This window comes from Lethenteron reissneri, unplaced genomic scaffold, assembly GCF_015708825.2.
Source record: "Lethenteron reissneri isolate LAM-NWPU_2019-01 unplaced genomic scaffold, ASM1570882v1 scaffold_1427, whole genome shotgun sequence".
Lineage (NCBI taxonomy): Eukaryota > Metazoa > Chordata > Hyperoartia > Petromyzontiformes > Petromyzontidae > Lethenteron > Lethenteron reissneri.
In genome coordinates, this window is record NW_026891143.1 from 20549 (window position 1) to 41933 (window position 21385).

At 54.4% G+C, this 21385-nt stretch overlaps 1 protein-coding gene across 1 annotated transcript; it reads right to left on the reverse strand.

Moving 5' to 3' along the window:
- Positions 1-221: 221 nt before the first annotated feature.
- Positions 222-20781, reverse strand: LOC133362292 (basal cell adhesion molecule-like). Its single transcript, XM_061581217.1, has 13 exons — positions 20703-20781; positions 20336-20399; positions 19576-19748; positions 18819-18943; positions 18156-18372; positions 17706-17773; positions 16087-16171; positions 15432-15614; positions 13944-14065; positions 13186-13345; positions 12156-12229; positions 3503-3602; positions 222-1932 (listed from the first exon to the last, which is right to left on the reverse strand). The coding sequence occupies exons 3-13, from the start codon at positions 19625-19627 to the stop codon at positions 1679-1681; spliced, it is 1440 nt and encodes a 479-aa protein (XP_061437201.1). The 5' UTR covers positions 19628-19748; positions 20336-20399; positions 20703-20781; the 3' UTR covers positions 222-1678.
- Between the last annotated feature and the right edge of the window lie 604 nt (positions 20782-21385).

The window sequence follows — 21385 nt, forward strand, 5'->3', positions numbered from 1 at the left end:
ATGTAGTTTAGAGTTTAGTTTTTAAAGAATCTCACGGCCTTCGCCGCATAAACCCGGCGGCGTTGCTGACAAATGTTGCTGCAACGACATGAAACGATCATGATCGATTGTCAATGCGGAAGAAAGCCAATCGGCGTCAAGGGGGGAGAGGCTCAGGTGGGAGGGGGTCGGTTTGTCCATCCAGACATCACGTGACGGGGGACGCTGTTTGTCGACTTGAAAAATGTTTTATTCAAAACGCCGCAGCTCGATCCGAGCTCCAACAAATAAGACGCCGGTAAATAAACACGTGACAGTTCATACGTGTTGACACAAACAAGACAGCAGTATAATAAACACGTGACAGGCCACACGTGTTCACACAAACAAGACAGCAGTATAATAAACACGTGACAGGTCACACGTGTTCACACAAACAAGACAGCAGTATAATAAACACGTGACAGTTCACACGTGTTCACACAAACAAGACAGCAGTATAATAAACACGTGACAGGTCACACGTGTTCACACAAACAAGACAGCAGTATAATAAACACGTGACAGGTCACACGTGTTGACACAAACAAGACAGCAGTATAATAAACACGTGACAGGTCACACGTGTTCACACAAACAAGACAGCAGTATAATAAACACGTGACAGGTCACACGTGTTGACACAAACAAGACAGCAGTATAATAAACACGTGACAGGTCACACGTGTTGACACAAACAAGACAGCAGTATAATAAACACGTGACAATTCATACGTGTTGACACAAATAAAAGAGCAGTATAATAAACACGTGAAAGTTCATATGTGTTGGCACAAATAAAACAGCAGTATAATAAACACGTGACAGTTCATACGTGTTAACACAAATAAAAGAGCAGTATAATAAACACGTGAAAGTTCATATGTGTTGGCACAAATAAAACAGCAGTATAATAAACATGGCGCAGTTCAATCCGAGCTCGATCCGTGCTCGAACACACAGACACAGGGACAGACACAGGGACAGAGACAGACACAGGGACAGAGACAGACACAGGGACAGAGACAGACACAGGGACAGACACAGGGACAGACACAGGGACAGACACAGGGACAGACACAGGGACAGACACAAGGACAGGTGAATTCAATTGAATGTCAAGGCTCGATCCGTGTTCGATCTGAGCTCAAACACAAAAGACACATGGTGATGATGGTGGTGATGATGGTGGTGATGGTGATGACGGTGGTGGTGATGATGATGGTGGTGACGATGGTGGTGGTGGTGGTGATGATGATGGTGGTGATGATGGTGATGATGATGATGGTGATGACGATGGTTGTGATGTTGATGACGGTGGTGGTGATGATGATGGTGGTGGTGATGGTGTTGGTGATGATGGTGGTGATGGTGGTGGTGGTGATGATGATGGTGGTGGTGATGATGGTTGTGATGTTGATGACGGTGGTGGTGATGATGGTGGTGGTGATGATGGTGGTGGTGATGACGATGGTGGTGATGGTGGTGGTGATGATGATGGTGATGACGATGGTTGTGATGTTGATGACGGTGGTGGTGATGATGGTGATGGTGGTGATGGTGATGATGACGTTGACGATGGTGGTTGAGGCCCCGACAGGCCGTCCCCACCACCGCCACCTCGTCACCGCGACAGGCCGTCGGCACCACCGCCACCTCGTCACCGGCCGTACAACTCGGTCAGCGGCTGCGCTGCGCGGGGCTCTGGACAGCAGCAGCAGCAGCAGCGCACGGTCAGCGTCCACGCTCGCGACAAAGCCGCCTCTCCTCCTCCTGCTCCAAATCTCTCCTCTTGCGACTCTTTGGAGCAAGCGTAGAGAATCGCCCAAATAGAGAGGACGACGAAGAGGGGGAGGACGATGATGGCGAACCACGGCAGCCCACGTGCTGACAACTCTGCTTTCTCCGCTCCTCCTGCGAGTGGAGAGAAAGAGAGCGAGAGAGCGAGCGAGTGAGAGAGAAAGTGAGAGAGAGAGAGAGTGAGTGAGTGAGCGAGAGAGTGAGCGAGAGAGTGAGAGAGAGAGAGAGTGAGAGAGAGAGGGAGCGAGAGAGAGAGTGAGAGAGAGAGTGAGTGAGCGAGAGAATGAGCGAGAGAGTGAGCGAGAGAGTGAGTGAGTGAGAGAGTGAGTGAGCGAGAGAGAGTGAGAGAGTGAGCGAGCGAGCGAGAGAGTGAGAGAGCGAGAGAGTGAGCGAGAGAGAGAGCGAGAGAGTGAGAGAGTGAGCGAGTGAGAGAGAGAGAGAGTGAGCGAGAGAGAGAGCGAGAGAGTGAGTGAGTGAGCGAGCGAGCGAGAGAGCGAGAGAGTGAGAGAGCGAGAGAGTGAGCGAGAGAGAGAGCGAGAGAGTGAGCGAGCGAGAGAGTGAGTGAGTGAGAGAGCAAGAGAGAGTGAGTGAGAGAGCGAGAGAGTGAGCGAGAGAGTGAGAGAGTGAGCGAGCGAGAGAGTGAGTGAGAGAGTGAGAGAGCAAGAAAGAGTGAGTGAGAGAGAGAGCGAGCGAGCGAGAGAGTGAGTGAGTGAGTGAGCGAGTGAGTGAGCGAGTGAGTGAGTGAGCGAGAGAGTGAGAGAGTGAGTGAGTGAGTGAGCGAGTGAGAGAGCAAGAGAGAGTGAGTGAGAGAGCGAGCGAGTGAGTGAGTGAGTGAGTGAGCGAGAGAGTGAGCGAGAGAGTGAGTGAGCGAGAGAGTGAGTGAGTGAGCGAGAGAGTGAGCGAGAGAGTGAGCGAGAGAGTGAGCGAGCGAGAGAGTGAGTGAGTGAGCGAGAGAGTGAGCGAGAGAGTGAGCGAGAGAGTGAGAGAGTGAGTGAGCGAGAGAGTGAGCGAGAGAGTGAGCGAGTGAGTGAGCAAGAGAGTGAGCGAGTGAGCGAGCGAGTGAGCGAGAGCGCGAGTGAGAGAGCGAGAGAATGAGCGAGTGAGCGAGTGAGCGAGTGAGCGAGCGAGAGAGTGAGCGAGCGAGAGAGTGAGTGAGTGAGCGAGAGAGTGAGCGAGAGAGTGAGCGAGAGAGTGAGTGAGCGAGAGAGTGAGTGAGTGAGCGAGAGAGTGAGCGAGAGAGTGAGCGAGAGAGTGAGAGAGTGAGTGAGCGAGAGAGTGAGCGAGAGAGTGAGCGAGTGAGTGAGCAAGAGAGTGAGCGAGTGAGCGAGTGAGTGAGCGAGAGCGCGAGTGAGAGAGCGAGAGAATGAGCGAGTGAGCGAGTGAGCGAGTGAGCGAGCGAGAGAGTGAGCGAGCGAGAGAGCGAGTGAGTGAGCGAGAGAGTGAGCGAGCGAGTGAGAGAGCGAGAGAATGAGCGAGTGAGCGAGTGAGTGAGCGAGTGAGTGAGTGAGTGAGCGAGTGAGAGAGCGAGAGAATGAGCGAGTGAGTGAGCGAGTGAGCGAGCGAGAGAGTGAGCGAGCGAGAGAGCGAGTGAGTGAGCGAGAGAGTGAGCGAGCGAGTGAGAGAGTGAGTGAGTGAGCGAGAGAGCGAGTGAGTGAGAGAGCGAGTGAGAGAGTGAGAGAGTGACCTTCCGCAGCGACCTTGACGGGCCGCGACCTCCCCAGGCCCGTGGACACGGAGGGTGACGGTGGCGGTGGCGGTGACGATGGTGACGGTGACGACGCGGCCTGCGGGAGGGACGCACAGCGCCGGGAAGGCGGCCGGCGTCAGGCCCGGCGCTCTCCCCCCCTAAGCCCCCCCCCCCCCAGCCCCCCCCCCCCCACCTCTAGGCTCGCATAAACTTCCCTCGCCGGACGTCAAACACCATCGGTCTCACTCGCTCCGCTCCCCTGTCACCCTCCTCAGCGCACCCCCCCCCATCAATCCGATCGTCTGTCACCACACACACGTACACTCACCAACACACACACACACACACCACTAAGTGGCGGTGACGTCACTACGGCGCTTATGCCAGGCTACGTGCACGTTGAGGCCAGGCCAAGTGTCGAATGCCCACAGCAGAGGTCGCAACCGGGTACCCGATACCCGTACCTGGCTGGGTACAGGTACAGGTAGGCCGTGAGTCACTGGTGAGTCACCGTTTGTGACTCATTTCGGGTAGGTCACGAGGCAGACCCGGCAGGTGCCACGGGTCGACTGAGATGACCTGTAGCCCCCTAACCGTGCAGCACACACTCCAAATATAAACACACAACATCCACTCGTCTCAGTCTCATCTTCGTAAATGTCACCGCCACCACCACCGCCACCACCACCAACGTCACCACCGTCACCGTCACCACCGTCACCACCACCACCACCACCACCGTCACCATCACCACCACCGCCGTCACCGCCACCACCATCACCACTGTCACCACCATCACCACCACCACCACCACCACCACCGCCACCACCACCACCACCACCACCACCGTCACTGCCACCGCCACCACCACCACCGCCACCAACACCACCTGGGCCACCACCACCGACACCGTCACCACCACCACCGTCACCACCACCACCACCGTTACCGTCACCACCACCGTCACCGCCACCACCACCACCGTCACCGCCACCACCGTCACCGCCACCGCCACCACCACCACCGCCACCGCCACCACCACCGCCATGTGAGCCATGTCTACTACAGGTGTAGAGAGGGGTTAAGCTATAGAAGGAGGGGAACCGGAAGAGGAGATGGGAGTGACGGGGGACCAGGAACGAGAGAGGCCACGAAGGGCGAAGCGGAGGGTGGCGAGATCGCCACGAACACAGGGGAGCGAGGATCGGCACCGTTGGCCAGCGGTGACCGACCCGAAGCAGCGAGGAGGCTGCAGTCAGCAGCGGGGCTGCATACAGAGTTAGCAGCGGGTCTGCATACAGAGTAGCAGCCAAGAGGGTCTGCATATAGGGTTAGCAGCGGGGGTCTGCATAGGGAGTCAGCAGCGAGTCTGCAGGGAGAGAACGGAGGTTACAGTAGACGAAGCAGAGAGTCTGCGGGGAGAGAAAGGAAGCTATAATAGCGATAACAGCCGGGGGCTACAAATACAGTGTTATAACAGAGTGCCGTGTGGGAGAAGACAAGGACCCAATAAAGGACACGAAGCAGAGAGAGAAGTGTCTGAGTCCTTTTATTACACTGGAGTCAGAAGTGAAACGGCATGGCGAAACAATTGAGGAAAAAGAATATTCCATCTCCGGCGTCGGCTTCATCTTCGGACGACGAAGATCTTCCTCCTGCGGTCGGCTTCACTTCGGCGGAGGGAGAGATCCGTGAGGGCCCGGGTGTCGAGGAGGTTGCCGCTTCGTCGGACCCATCTGCGTTGAAGGACGAGGATTTAAGATGGACCCGGATGGCGGAGCAACTGGCAACTCTCAAAAACGTCATCACAGAGTTGTGTGACCTTGTCACACCAAGGGCGGCGTTGGAAGGTGATGGTGGTGATCGGCAGGAGCTCGGGTCGTCTTCGATGGCGCCGCCATCGGCCACGCGGCGTGAAGACGCCATCTTGGGCGTGGCGCACCACGGAAAGCGGGAAGCCGCCATTTTGGGACCGCCGCGACGGTCGCCCGCCATCTTGTCGACACCGCGTTGCGACGCATTGTTGAATTTACCACCGGAGGAGGCAGCGGCTGAAGGAAGCAAGCCAAGAAGTCGCAGTCGTCACCTAACAACTGTCAAGGAATTCTCCATCGGTGGCAATTGGAGTGCGTTCGCCTGTAGATTTTTGGCGGCGGTACGTACAGCGAGGAAGAACCATGATCCCTCAGCACCCATCCCAGATGAGACCTATACTTGCAGCTGTTGTGGCAGGACCTGCTTGTCCCGCATAGGCCTCTTCAGCCACCAGCGTGCCTGCAGAAGACGTGGATGTCCTTCCTAGATCTTCGTTCGCGAAGCCAAGCCATGATGACGTACAGCGAGGTGGACGGACGCCGAGGCGCTGGAGGTGCTTCCGACTCTTCTTGACGATGAGTCCGTTCGTTTTTTTCGCTCCATAAAAGCTGCGAAGAAGACTCTGCGAGGGGTGTTCGACGAAATGGCGGACGCGTACGAGCCACCGGATGACGCCCATCGCCGATTCGTGCAACGGCAACGCGCACCTGAGGAGTCACCTGTGGCGTATAGGGGCGCCGTGTTGGAACTCGCTATGGCCGCTTACCCGGAGACGGAGCCTGACCTGCTGGAACCTCTCATCTTGGGGAAGATGTTGGAGTTGTCCCGAGATCTTGGCATTCCTATGCCGGCGTGCGGTCACGAAAAACTCACGTCCCGGGCCGCGGCCAAGTGTCTGGACGCCCAGTTCAATCTCCGCCGCTGGAAACAAGTCACGGCGTGGACGGGCGGTCCTGTCGTCGATGGGGGGGCCGTAGGGTGGGACCCTACAAAGGCCGTGTACGTGCCGGATGCGACCGGCCAGAAGGAGTTGTCGGCTGCCTCTGCTCCGTGGCCGGCCCGGAGCGGGCCGGGGCCGCGGGCTCCGCAGCCGGTGCGGCCGCGTCGGGACGGGGTGCCCGCTGCGCGCCGCTCCGACGTCGAGTGCTTCCGCTGCGGCCGTCGGGGCCATTATGCCAGGGAATGCTGGGCCCGGGTTCCGGGTCCGCCCCAGCAGGAGGCCTCGACAGCGGACGCTCCAAAGAAAGATCCTCCAGCACAGGCAAGTCGGTGCGCACCAGACACCCGGCAAGGCCCGACACCTCACTCATCGCCGTTGTTGTGCGACGCGGATGTTGTTGAATACGGGAGGCCAGTATCTGCGCCTTGTCGCTCGATAACGCAGTGGCGTAAGCTGGCTCGGCGGGTTGTCGCGGCCGCTACCGGTTCGTCCACTGTACCTGGGTCGATCCAAGGGGTGGACGTACGCATTTTGGTGGATTCCGGTGCGTCCGCGACCATTATTTCGGATGTGATATTCCATCTTTTGAACATCCCACCGGGGGCCGTGAGGCCGGCTTACGCTTCCTGCATCGCTGCGAACGGGGGTAGTATGGGCATCGTGGGACAGATGGACGCTAACATTTCTATCGGGGGAGTCTCGGCCTCGGGCGTTGTGTTAATTTCGAGGTCCCTGGCGGTTCCTTGCCTGTTGGGTACTGATTTTTTGGCTAAGATGCCCATTCTAATTCGAATCAATGAAAATTGCATTGAACTACCGGGGGGCCGGAAATTGGCATTTTTACAGTCCGCCTGGGGGCGACCGGCTCCTGTCGCCCAGGTGCAGGCGTTATCGGAAGTTTCGGTTGATATTCCACCTGGCTCGCAGATGCTCATTCCCTTACGATATCGGAAGCCGGTTCCGGGTCGGCAGGGTGCTTTTGGGATTTTGCTGTCGCCGTCCGCCGCTGTTACGGGCGGATTGGCGCTGGTGGGGGCGCAAACTATTGTCCGTCCAGATCAGCGCCCGTTTTTGCAGGTGTTAAATGCGAGTACTGAAAGCGTGTGTGTGCCGGCTGGTACCGTTGTGGCACATGCCACTACGGCGTTTACGGCTCAGAGTGATCTGCCGGACGGAGGGCTGGTGGGTGGTGTTTCACACGATGGAGGGGTGGATGATCGTTGGATCGCTGAATTATGTGGGGAAAATTCGGCCCTTTCCGCCGAGCAGCGTTGTGCGATTCATAAATTATTATCGAGTTATTCGGATGTGTTTAGCTCGGACGATTTGGACTTGGGACGCACCTCGCTGCTTTATCATCATATCGACACAGGGGACGCTGCCCCTATCCGCTTGAACTCGCGTCGGATGAGTCCGGCTGAGCGTGAGCATGTTCGAGGGGCAGTGGATGACATGTTGAAAGCGGATATTATATCTCCGTCTAATAGCCCGTGGGGCGCGCCTGTTGTGTTGGTTAAAAAGAAGGATGGTAAATTGCGATTTTGTGTGGATTTTCGGAAGTTGAATAAAGTGTCGGTGGCAGATGCGTATCCCCTGCCGCGTATGGACGATTCTCTCGACGCCTTGTCAGGGGCTAAGTTTTTTTCAACGCTAGATCTCTCTTCGGGCTTCTGGCAGCTCCCCCTTGACGAGCCCTCGCGAGAAAAGACAGCTTTCCGTACGCCGCAGGGGTTATTCCAATTTAACTGTCTTCCGATGGGGTTGAATGCGGCCCCTGCCACTTTTCAGAGGTTGATGGAGTTGGTATTGACGGGGTTGCAGTGGGAGACATGTCTCATTTATTTAGATGATATTATTGTCTTCAGCCGCACATTTGATGAGCATTTACTGCGGTTGGAGGCTGTATTCACCAGAATGCGTTCTGCTAATTTGAAATTCAAGCCTAAGAAATGTCACCTACTGCAACGCTCCGTTCGATACTTGGGACATATTGTTAGTGCGGACGGGGTGGCCACGGATCCAGAGAAAACTGCGTGTGTCCGTGATTGGGCAACCCCGGCCACGGTGGGTGATGTGCGTCGGTTTTTGGGGTTCGCCTCATATTATCGGAGGTTTGTTCCGAATTTTGCTACTATCGCCAGGCCTTTGCATCTCCTTACTGGGAAGGGGCATAAATTTGTGTGGGGACCGCCGGAGGAGGCGGCGTTTCGGAGCCTGCGCGATTTACTGGCTACTGCACCGACGTTGGATTATCCGGATTTTGAACATCCCTTCATTCTGGATACTGATGCAAGTGATACTGGTATTGGGGCGGTATTGTCCCAGTCGAAAGGTGGAGTTGAGCGTGTGGTGGCGTATGGGAGTCGAGTTTTGTCTCCCGCGGAAACCCGTTACTGCGTCACTCGCAGGGAACTTTTGGCCATTGTTTTTTTTCTCCGCCAATTTCGACCGTATCTGTACGGTCGCTCGTTTATTGTCCGCACGGACCATGCGGCCTTGCAGTATGCTCTTAAGATGGACCAGCCATCCGGACAATTGGCGAGGTGGCTGGACACGCTGCAAGAATTTTCCTTCCAAATTCATCATCGGAAGGGTGTGCGTCACGCTAACGCGGACGCACTTTCCAGGTTGCCGCAACAATCCCCTTGTGCGTGTGCGTCGGGGACGCATAGGTGTGGACCGATTCAGCTCCCCCCTCAGCCTGTCACGCTGGCGGTGGATGTTCTTGAAACTCCGCTTACACCGGGACCGGTTGATGGGGGACCGGCTGATGGGATTTTGCGTCTTCCGAGGTCTGTGTGGATTCGGGAGCAAATGTTGGACGAATCTTTTGTGTCGTTACGAAAACGAACGGAGAAGGCGGGTAAGGAACTCGGTGCGGGTGGTATTCCGGAAACTGCTCTCCGAGATGGGTTGCTGATGTGGAGGGAAGGGATACAGGAACACTGGCGTCTCGTTGTACCTGCGTCATTGCGGTACGAATTGATTAGATCTTTGCACTGTGACACACTTTTACATCTGGGGGTGCAGAAAACCCTATTGACGCTGCAGCGAGACTATTATTGGCACGGCATGACGACAGATGTCGTCGGTCACGTTCGCGCGTGTCCCGATTGTGCCCGCCGTAAGCCGCCTAAACATCCATATGTTCCGCCAATACAATCGATTCAAGTATCTCGGGTTAATGAGCTGGTGGCGTTAGATATTTTGGGACCCTTTCCGCCGTCCGCTAAGGGAAATAAGTATTTACTGGTGGGGGTGGAGTACCTCTCCCGCTGGCCGATGGCCTGGCCTTTGCCTGACCAGTCAGCGGCGTCTATCACTGACGCCTTTCTATTTGGGTATGTAATGGACAAGGGGGCGCCGGAGAGGCTCCTTACAGATCAAGGGCGTAACTTTTCGTCCAAATTGTTGGGGGAGGTGTGTGCGGCTCTTGGAACTAAAAAGATACGGACGTCCCCCTACCACCCACAAACGGATGGTATGGTGGAGCGGTTGAATCGGACTCTGTCCGCCATGCTGTGCCATACAGTCGGGGAAAATCAATCTGATTGGGATCTGCATATCCCTGGGGTGCTTTCGGCGTATCGCATGACGCCGCACGCGGCTACTGGATACTCGCCGTTCTTTCTTATGTACGGCCGTGAAAATGTGCCGCCGATTAATGAGCAGTTGGGAACCGGTGCGAGGGGACCTGTTAAGCCTCTTCCTGAGTATATTCAGGACAACGTTCGCCGTGTCACTGAGGCGAGGGAAAGAGCCCGCATGGCTACGGCCAAAGCCCAGGCCAGGAATGAGCGGTGTGCCCGACGTTCGAAGGGGGAGTGCCCCTGGAAAACGGGGGACCTGGCCTGGCTTCATTGCCCACAGGTGCGGCCAGGTACCTCTCCTAAATTACATAAACCATGGCAAGGTCCGGTCCGCCTCATTGAGGTTCCCAACCCACAGTCGGCGCGTGTTCGGGTTGGTTCGCGGCGCTGGTTCGTGCATACATCCCGGTTGAAGCCATACATTGCCCCGCGGCCGGATGCGTCATCTCCCGAAGTTGCCTTGCCGGGGTCTGTTGCTACCGACTCGCCCTTGCCTGTGCCTGCTGACCTTGCGAGAGCGCCTGTCGTACCCTTCACAGACAAGCCGGCCGTGACGCCGCAGGAAGAAGGACGTTCCGCTCGTGGGATGCCGACCGGAGCCGCAGAACCTACGGAACCTGCAGCTCTTCCTATCCCTCCGCGGACGCGATTACGGGATGTCTCTGGACGCGACCGGGACAGTGGCGGGCCTCCAATGGCGACGGATGAACTCGCTCCCGTCGCCCTTAAAACCCTGCCACGTTCCCGCTCGGCGGGTGGGCTGCCGACCGTCCAGGACGGCCCGGCTACCCGTACTCGCTCGAAATCCCTCACGTTTCGTTAAATTGTGTTGTGTTGTGTTCTTGTTATATTGTTGTTGCATGCTTCGTGTCTTTTTACGTGTTGGTCCTTTACACCCGCATTGCTTGTCAAGTTGCATTTCAGCCGAGGTCGGCTGGATTTTCTTTATGGGGGAGGGTGATGTAATGCGGGCGTAAACGGCCCTCCGGAGGTGACGTCATGAGGGGAGGAGTTAGGTCACGTGGGGGGAGAGGGGTTAAGCTATAGAAGGAGGGGAACCGGAAGAGGAGAGGGGAGTGACGGGGGACCAGGAACGAGAGAGGCCACGAAGGGCGAAGCGGAGGGTGGCGAGATCGCCACGAACACAGGGGAGCGAGGATCGGCACCGTTGGCCAGCGGTGACCGACCCGAAGCAGCGAGGAGGCTGCAGTCAGCAGCGGGGCTGCATACAGAGTTAGCAGCGGGTCTGCATACAGAGTAGCAGCCAAGAGGGTCTGCATATAGGGTTAGCAGCGGGGGTCTGCATAGGGAGTCAGCAGCGAGTCTGCAGGGAGAGAACGGAGGTTACAGTAGACGAAGCAGAGAGTCTGCGGGGAGAGAAAGGAAGCTATAATAGCGATAACAGCCGGGGGCTACAAATACAGTGTTATAACAGAGTGCCGTGTGGGAGAAGACAAGGACCCAATAAAGGACACGAAGCAGAGAGAGAAGTGTCTGAGTCCTTTTATTACACTGGTACTAATTAGAGGCTGAGTAGACCTAGGGGAGGCCAAGGAGCGGTTCAGATAATCGCTATCACTGCTGTTGGCTGCGAGCGGGAATCCAACTCGGGCGGTGGGGTCACAGTGGGGTCACGGTGGGGTCACGGTGGGGTCACGGTGGGGGTTGTGGGGGTGGAGGGGGTGGGGGGGTTGGTGGGGGTGGTGGGGGGGTTACGGTGGGGTGATGGTGACACTGACGGGGTATGATAATTGATTTTTTACCCTTCTATCTGGCAACAAAACTGACATCTTTTTTACGAGGAGTCATGTTTGCATTGACCACGATACCTGCGGTCGTAATGCAAACAAAAAACACAACTCTGATAATGTGCACTGTCCTTAAAGTTGATTGGTCCACATCCGAGACAGCTTTCCTTAGAGCCTAGTCTCACATGGCCCTTTAAGTTGATTGGTCAACACCCGAGACAGCTTTCCTTAGAGCCTAGTCTCACATGGGTTGGACCAGATGACGCCAAAAGGCGCACAACTCAAAGACAATGCACCATCATAGTATGAGAGCTCGGGGTGAAGCATTTACACCATTGGAACCTCATTTGTCAGAAGAAAAAACATGATAATTGTTTTTTGACCCTTCTATCTGCCAACAAGACCGACACCGTTACCTGACGGGGCACTGCTGCCCACCTGTGGGAGCCTCTCCCGGCGCACGACGGCAACAACAACAACAATAACAACAAGGAGGAGGAGCCTCTCCCGGCGCACGACGACAACAACAACAACGAGGAGGACGAGGAGCGTCTCACCTGCACGACGGCGCCCGCCGGGAGCCGCGTCGTCGCCGCGACGGTGGAGCTGGGCTCCCCGTGGTGGTGCGCGTCTGGCGGGGAGGAGACACGTACTGAGTCACTCCGGGCCAAGCGGCGACGTTCGCTCGCAATCACAACAACAACGACAACAACGACAACGACGATGACAACAACAACGACGAGAATCTTCTTGGTTCTTTCGGTAAAGTCACGTAGAAGGGAAGTAATAAAATAATAAAAATAAAACAAAATACAATAAAATTCTCACGACGTTTCTGCCACAACCTGAGGACGGCTGCTTGCGTTGTGGCCGAAACGTCGGGAGAATTTTATTGTATTATGTCTTATTTTAATTGTTTTATTATTTCCCTTCTACGTGACTTTACCGAAATAACCAAGAAGATGAATCCCTGCAGTCACGAAAGCTTTAAATCGAAAAAACAAAGATGTAGATGATGATGTTGATGATGATGATTTTGAAGATGATGTTGATGATGATGTTGATTATTAATGTTAATGATGATGATGTTGTTGATGATGTTGATGATGTTGATGATGATGAAGTGAATGACGCTGTCTTTCTGACATCCCTGTTCTTCACCTGAGGACGGCTGCTTTCGTTGTGGCCGAAACGTCGTGAGAATTGTATTTTATAATGTTTTATTTTTCTTACTTTATTACTTCCCTTCTACGTGATGACTTTACCGAAAGAACCAAAGAAGATGAATCCCTGCTGCAGTCACGAAAGAAGCTTTACACCGAAAAAGACGCCAAGAAGAATCATGCGAATGCACGACGCGCCGTTCCCGTCCCGGGAGAGTCGGCATCTTAAAGAAATCCGCTCGACAAACTCCGAGACGGTCACTCTCCTTCGTAGCGTCTCCAACTCCTCCTCCTCCCCACAAAGTCTCCCTCCCTCCCCCTCCTCCCTCCCTCCCTCCCCCTCCTTCTTGACCCTCCCCTCCCTCCCTCCCTCCCTCTTGACCCTCCCCTCCCTCCCGTCACCCCCCCCCCCCCCGCCGCTCACAGTGCACCAGGAGGTCGACGCTGCCGCTGAGACGGCCATGGACCCCGTTGCCGCTACGGACGCGGCAGCCGTAGGTGCCGCTGTGGCCGCGGGTGACGGCGGGCAGGGTGAGCGCGTCCCCCGCAGTCGCGTGGCCGTAGTCCACCCGCGTCGGGGAGCTCTGACGGGCGGGGGGAGCGGGGGGAGCATCATCGTCGTTGTCATCATCATCATCATCGTCGCCATCATTGTCGTCATCATCATCGTCATCATCATCATCGCCATCGTCGTCATCATCATCATCATCGTCGTCATCGTCGTCATCATCGTCATCATCGTCATCATCGTCAACATCGTCGTCATCGTCGTCATCGTCGTCATCGTCATCATCGTCATCATCATCGTCATCGTCATCGTCATCATCATCGTCATCGTCATCATCATCATCATCGTCGTCATCATCGTCATCATCGTCATCATCGTCATCATCATCGTCATCATAATTGTCATCATCATCATCGTCATCATCGTCATCATCGTCGTCATCATCATCGTCATCGTCATCATCATCGTCATCATCGTCGTCATCATCATCGTCATCATCATCATCGTCATCATAATTGTCATCATCATCATCATCGTCATCATCATCGTCATCATCATCATCATCGTCGTCGTCATCATCGTCATCATCATCGTCATCATCATCGTCGTTATCGTCATCATCGTCATCATCATCATCATCGTCGTCATCGTCATCATCATCGCCGCCTCCTCACCATGTAGAAGTCGACCTCGGGAGGGGGGAATCCATCAGCACGGCACCTCAGCACGACCGTGTCGCCCTCCATCACGGCCGCGCGTGGAGACTCCAGGATGAGGGCCACCCTCCTGGGTGGATCTACACATCCCCCACCGCCCGCAGACATTCACCGTGCCACTCGTCATCGTAAATCATCATCATCATCATCATCAATAACAATGCCACTCGTCATCGTAAATCATCATCATCATCATCATCAATAACAATGCCACTCGTCATCGTAAATCATCGTCCTCATCATCAATAACAATGTCACTCGCCATCGATAACAATCATCATCATCGTCGTCAATTACCGCTGAGGCTCAAAAGAAAGCCGTCCCTTGGTGTGGACCAATCAGTTTCAAGGACAATGTCAATATATTAAAACATATTATAATATATTGACATTGTCCTTGAAACTGATGGCAGATTACTGCTGGTCCTTGATGAGCGATTCCACAAGCTGTACATCGGAGATCGTCAAAGAAGAGGTCGTTGATGCAGATGCAGCATCACTATTGTGAATGACCTTTCAGTGCATATTTTTCTTATCTTCACAATTAAATTCTTACACGGTAATATGCATTCACTCACATTAGCATGCAGTCACTCACACAACTTTGTGCTACGGCTCATTAAATGTTTGTTTCATTATTATTGTATATTGTATCTTATCGTATTATTGTATAGATGTCTGTTTAGCTATTCGTATATGAGCATAAATTTGCTGTTTTTTTTATGAAAATGCAATATTTGATACCTCAAAAACCTGATGTGATAGACAAAAACTGATGCCAGATTTGGAATCGGCACCCCAAAATGACCTTAACACCGTTTGAATACCTTATGCCAGACAAAGTGTGTTGACCAGTGTTATCACAGAGTGTGTTTTGTTTACATTTTGACCGCAAGCATTGTGGTGAATGCAGTTACACGAATCCTCGTAGAAAGGGTTCAGTCTTGTTGCCAGAAAAAATTGGAAAAAACCCCTTTTAGTAATACATTTTGGTACTGGCAAAGAAGGTCTAATGATGTCTTTTTGTTATGCAAGTGTAGCGACTTCTGGAATCCGGTCTTTTATTCAACTTGCATTACAGCTTTCCTTCACACTGCTGACAGGCAGCGTGAGAGGGACAGAGAGAGAGACACACAGCCACGTGGCAGCCTGGACCACGTGGCAGCCTGGACCACGTGGCAGCCTGGACCACGTGGTACAGGCTGTACCACGTGGTCCAGGCTGTCTGGTGTGTACGCCTGTTGTGTCTGCTGTGTACACCTGTTGTGCCTGCTGTGTACGCCTGTTGTGTCTGCTGTGTACGCCTGTAGTGTCTGGTGTGTACGTCTGCTGTGTCTGCTGTGTACACCTGTTGTGTCTGTTGTGTACGCCTGTTGTGCCTGCTGTGTACGCCTGTTGTGTCTGGTGTGTACGCCTGCTGTGTCTGCTGCGTCCCGCCCGTACTCACAATGCACCGTCACGTAGATCGTCTCCGAGGCAACGGCCTCGCTCCTGCCGCCCGGCACGGTGTAGTTGACCACGCAGCGGTACCCGGCTCCCACGTCCCACCTCTGCAGCTGGTAGCTCAGGGCGGACGTCACGGCGAAGGTGCCGTCGGACTCCGTCGCCACCGTCCCCGTCACTTTCACGTCTAGCGGCGCACGCACACAGACAAAGGTCCCCCGCGTGGCCTTAACAGGCTGTAGGGGCAAGTGCTGTTGGCGAGTGGCAGCCCGTCACGGTGGCACACCACGCCCTGCCGGCTTTGTCTCAGCAGTGGCGATGTTTACTCCCTGCACCACGTAGCAGTGTACACTACACTATACACTACACTATACACTACACTATACAATACACTATACACTAAACTACTATACACTACACTATACACTACACTATACACTACACTATACACTAAACTATACACTAAACTACTATACACTACACTATATACGACACTATACACTACTATACATTACACTATACACTACACTATCGCAGACATATTCACCAACAGATACATTCACCAGCAGATACATTCACCAACAGATACATTCACCAACAGATACATTCACCAATAGACACATTCACCAACAGATACATTCACCGGCAGATCCACTTACCAGGTGATGGCCACAGGGGCAGGGAATCCTTGTACCACGTGACGAGGGGCTCTGGGTAAGCGTTGCGCACGTAACATTCACCGATCTGCAAGAGAGGGAAACAGACCAACACACGCAACAAAGATCCCCCGTGTAGTCTTAACAGACTGTAGGGGCAAGTGCTGTTAGCGAGTAGCACCTATGAAGGCCGGAACGGCACACGAGGGGGTGGGTGGCCAGCACCACGCCCGGCCGCCTTTGTCTCCCCAGTGGCGATGTTTTTACTGCACTGCACCAGGTATTTATTTGAGGCTGAGTCGACCTAGGGGAGGCACAGAACCGGTTAGCGCGTCGCGCCACGAAACCTGGCGACCCAAGTTCGATTCCCACTCACGGCCAACATCAGTGACGATTATCTGAACCGGTTCTGAGCCTCCCCTAGGTTGACTCAGCCTCAAAGGAATACCTGGTGCGATGTGTACACATCGCAACGAGGGAGACAAATGCAGCCGGGTGTGGTACACTACTATAATATACACTAATATACACTAATATACTATACACCACTCTACTATAAAATAATATACTATACACTACTACACTATACACTACTATACTATAAAATAATATACTATACACTACTATACACTACTATACTACACTACTACACTACACTACTATACACTACTATACTACACACTACACTATACACTACACTACTATACTACACACTACACTATACACTACACTACTATACACTACTATACTACACACTACACTATACACTACACTACTATACTACACACTACACTATACACTACTATACACTAATATACTACACTACTCTACTATACACTACTATACAGTACACTACTATACAACTACTATACTATACAACTACTATACTATACACTACAATACTACACACTACACTATACACTACACTATACACTACACTACACTTACTATACACTACACTACTATACACTACACTATACACAACACTACTATACACTATACACTACACTACTATATACGAACCCACGACCTCCTGTGCACCAGGCGAGGTAGTCAACATCTCCAAACTAAAACTAAACCACGTTAGAATCACGAATCGGTGGCGTCTACAGCACCGCCATTAAGGTAACAAAACCACCCCTAGGTGACCGTTAGGCAGAGGTCGCAAACGGGTTTTGATTCCTTACCCCTCGTACCCGTACCCTACCTGGCCGCACCAGGGTCGCAAATGGGTACCCTACCCGTACCCTACCCGTACCCTACCCGTACCCTACCCGGCCGGATACGGGTAGGGTACGGGTATCGGGTACCCGATTGCGACCTCTGGGATGAAGCCATGTTGCAGGCGCGGGTGGGTTGATTCTAGGAACTTGAATTGTGAGAAGAGACAAGACGTTGGGAAATGAGTGACAAACGGTGACTCACCAGTGACTCACGGTCTACCCGTACCCGGCCGCACCAGGGTCGCAAACGGCTACCCGTACCCGGCCGGGTACGGGTAGCCGGGTATGGGGTAGGGTACGGATATCGGGTACCCGATTGCGACCTCTGCCGTCAGGAGAGGGAGCGACAGGCCGGAGTGTGAACTAGAAGAATGTCCGCGCAGGCCGCGGGCTGCTCACCTTGTGGTGGTGCTGGGGCTTGAGCAGCACGGGCCTCTGGCTCGCCGTCACGGCCACCGTGGGGGCCGCTGGGAGGGACACGGGGGGAGGGGGGAGGGGGACACGGGGGGAGGGCCGTTACGTGCTGGCGAGTCCAACTTACCTCCGAAACGTCGTGTGGTAGTGTGTAGTGTATAGTGTATAATAGTGAAGTGTATATTAGTGTATAGTGTAGTGTATATTAGTGTATAGTGTATAATAGTGCAGTGTATAGTGTAGTGTATAGTAGTGTATAGTGCTGTGACAGAGTCCACCTGAAGACGGAGTCTTGTGTTGCCTCCGAAACTTCGTGATTTTTATTTTATTTTTATTTTACTTTTATTAATTTAAATTTTTTACCCACGCGACTTTACCGAACAAAAACCACCTAAGAGTACGGTAGCAAGTGGCCCCCCCGTGGCGCTCGCTTACAAAACACCCGCACGCTTGCAGTGGCTTCGGCCACGCTGGCGCGCCCCGCCACCACCTGGCAGACGAAGTCGCGCTCGTCAGCGGTCTCCGTCGCGTTCAGCGCCAGCGCGGAGTCGCTGCGGCGAGCGTCGATGCGACTCTCGTAGCCGGTGCCCAAGTCCGCCACGAAGAGTCGCGCGTCGCGGTACGAGATCCTCGTTCGCGAAGATTGTGAAATCTGTGCCGGGGGGGGGGGTTGGAGTCTATGGGTAGCAGTGTTGAGTCTATGGGTGGCAGTGTTGAGTCTATGGTGCAGTGTTGAGTCTATGGGTGGCAGTGTTGAGTCTATGGTGCAGTGTTGAGTCTATGGGTGGCAGTGTTGAGTCTATGGTGCAGTGTTGAGTCTATGGGTGGCAGTGTTGAGTCTTGAGTCTATGGGTAACAGTGTTGAGTCTATGTGTAACAGTGCTGAGTCTACGTGTAACAGTGCTGAGTCTACGTGTAACAGTGCTGAGTCTATGGTGCAGTGTTGAGTCTATGTGTAACAGTGCTGAGTCTACGTGTAACAGTGCTGAGTCTATGGGTAACAGTGCTGAGTCTCTGGGCAGGGCATACGACGTACGTATCCGAGCGTGACAAGCGGCGGTGTGCGTGTGGGTGGGGGGTGGGGGTGGCGCTACTCACGATGAACCACTGGGTGACCACCTCCTCGCCCACGGAGCTGGTGACCGTGCAGGGGATCACCAGCGGACTTCCCAGCTCCACCTCCACCAGCGGGGTCACCGCCACGGAGATCGCCGCTTCGACGCCTGCGGCGATGACGGTCATCGCACGCAAGTCACGCTGCAGACTGCTAGTGTAGTGTATAGTGTAGTGTATAGTGTAGTGTATAGTAGTGTAGTGTATAGTAGTGTATGTAGTGTATAGTGTAGTTTATAGTACTGTAGTTTAGAGGATAGTAGTGTAGTGTATAATGTATTGTGCAGCAGTATATATTAGTGCAGAGTATGTTACTGTAGTGTATCGTAGTGTAGTGTATAGTAGTGTAGTGTATAGTGTAGTGTATAGTGTAGTGTATAGTGTAGTATATAGTAGTGTATAGTAGTGTAGTGTATAGTAGTGTAGTGTATAGTGTAGTGTAGTAGTGAAGTGTACAGTAAACGAGGCTAGATGACGACTTATACGATGGAATCCACCGTCGTGCAGGAACCAACGAGGCATCGCCCGTCGCACTCAGCAAATCAGCACTCAGCAAATCGCGACTCTTTTTTTAAAGAAAGACTCCCCATCGTACAGCACCAATTCGCGTGTGTGGGGTGCCACGAATCTTCCGCGTCTACAGACAACGATTCACACGGTGAAGCCGAACCACGATCGGATGAGGTGGGGGGGGGGGATGCTGCTGGATGCTGCCGATGTTCACGGCGGCGGTGATCATCACCTTGGAAGGAGACGGAGACGAGCAACAGCAACGCGACACATCGCAGCGACATGTGGCCGGCAAGTTCTCGCTGCTGCTTGCAGCTGCTGTTGCTGCTGCTGCTGTTGGTGCTGCTGCTGCTGCCGCTTGTGGAGCCGTGAACCCACCGTGCCCTTCTCCTCCCGTCGTCAATCCTGTGTCGTGTGAAACACAATGCGGCAGTCCGCACTATCAGAACACATTCCTGCTGCGGAGGGAGCTGCTAGGAACACGTTGGGTTGCTCGGTCAATGGCCTGCAGGGTCAACGGCGGCGTGGTGTATTCCGCAAATATGCCCGACTGTGAGGGCGGGCACAAGCCGGCGTGAGTAGGTGAAACGTTGAGTTTTATAAGGGCACCACGGGGTGACCAGCCCCACCCCACCCTCCCCTCTCCACCCAGCCCCTCCCCACCCATTTCTGGATGCACGACGGACGGACGGACACAATAATCCCCTGTGGGCTGGTGGAACCAGGAGGTTTCTAGCGGTGACATTAATGCTGCGTCACTCCACCGAGTAACGAATGGAGGATCAACCGACACAGCCGAGGCGCTCCCCGTGTCTCTCCCTCTCCCCGTGGCGGCGGCGTCGATTTACCTCCTGCCCCCCCCCCCCCGCGGTGCCCCCCTCCACTCGTTCAGAGTGAACAGCGGCACGCGGCGCTGAGCGCCTGTGACCCACAGACACCGACTCGCGGTGCCGCGTCCAGAGTGAACAGCGCCACGTGTTGACAAGCCTCGCCTTGTTGTTGTTGGCAGGTCGCTTCTGAAAACGAGAGCGGTATAGCAGCTCAAGCGGGCTTGGGCTGATAAAAAACACGAAAAAAAACTGCGTTAATATCTACAATAAACCAAAGTTACAGAGTAGCGAGCCGCGTGAAGACAAATTTATCTTGAGCGAGATAATTAAACTTGAACGCCATCAGGCGAGGGCAGGAGGCAAGGCCCCGCGGGGCAAAGTTCCAATCTGGACATCGATTCCAACACTCGCTGCTACTCAGTTGACATCCCTGAGAGAGAGAAACAGCGAGGCTCTACCTTGGTACACAGCAACAACAACCACAACAACAACAACCACAATAACAACCACGACGATGAGAATTTCTCACCTCGGATTTCAGTAAGCACGGAGAGCAGCAGCAGCTTCCTGTAACCTCGTGACGTCACGCGGCAGCAGCAGGTGACATGACGTCACTTCCGGGTTACAAGCCACGCTCCTCCCACAACGAGCGACCCGCAACTGAATAAATTATGTTAATGAGGCGGCCCGCGCGTCGAGGGATGGGGGCGGGGCTGCTGAACCCGTCGCAACAGGCGGGTGGCGGTTGGAGTTGGCGGTTTGTTGACGTCACCGAAGACCAATCAAGGAGCTCGCTTGGCTTGGACGGGTGTGGGGGGGCATGGAGGGTGGAGGGGGCAGGGGAGGGGGCAGGGGGCAGGTGGGGGGTGGGGGGGCATGGAGGGTGGAGGGGGCAGGGGAGGGGGGTAGGGGGGGCAGGGGAGCGGTGGGGGGTGGGGGGGTTTGTGGGGGGGGGGCATGGAGGGTGGTGGGGGCAGGGGAGGGGGCAGGGGGCAGGGGGCAGGTGGGGGGTTGTGGGGGGGGGGGCATGGAGGGTGGAGGGGGCAGGGGAGGGGGCAGGTGGGGGGTGGGGGGGTTTGTGGGGGGGGGGGCATGGAGGGTGGAGGGGGCAGGGGAGGGGGCAGGTGGGGGGTGGGGGGGTTTGTGGGGGGGGGGGCATGGAGGGTGGGGGGGTTAAAATGCGTCAGACCCGACAGTGCAAGTTGGTGACGT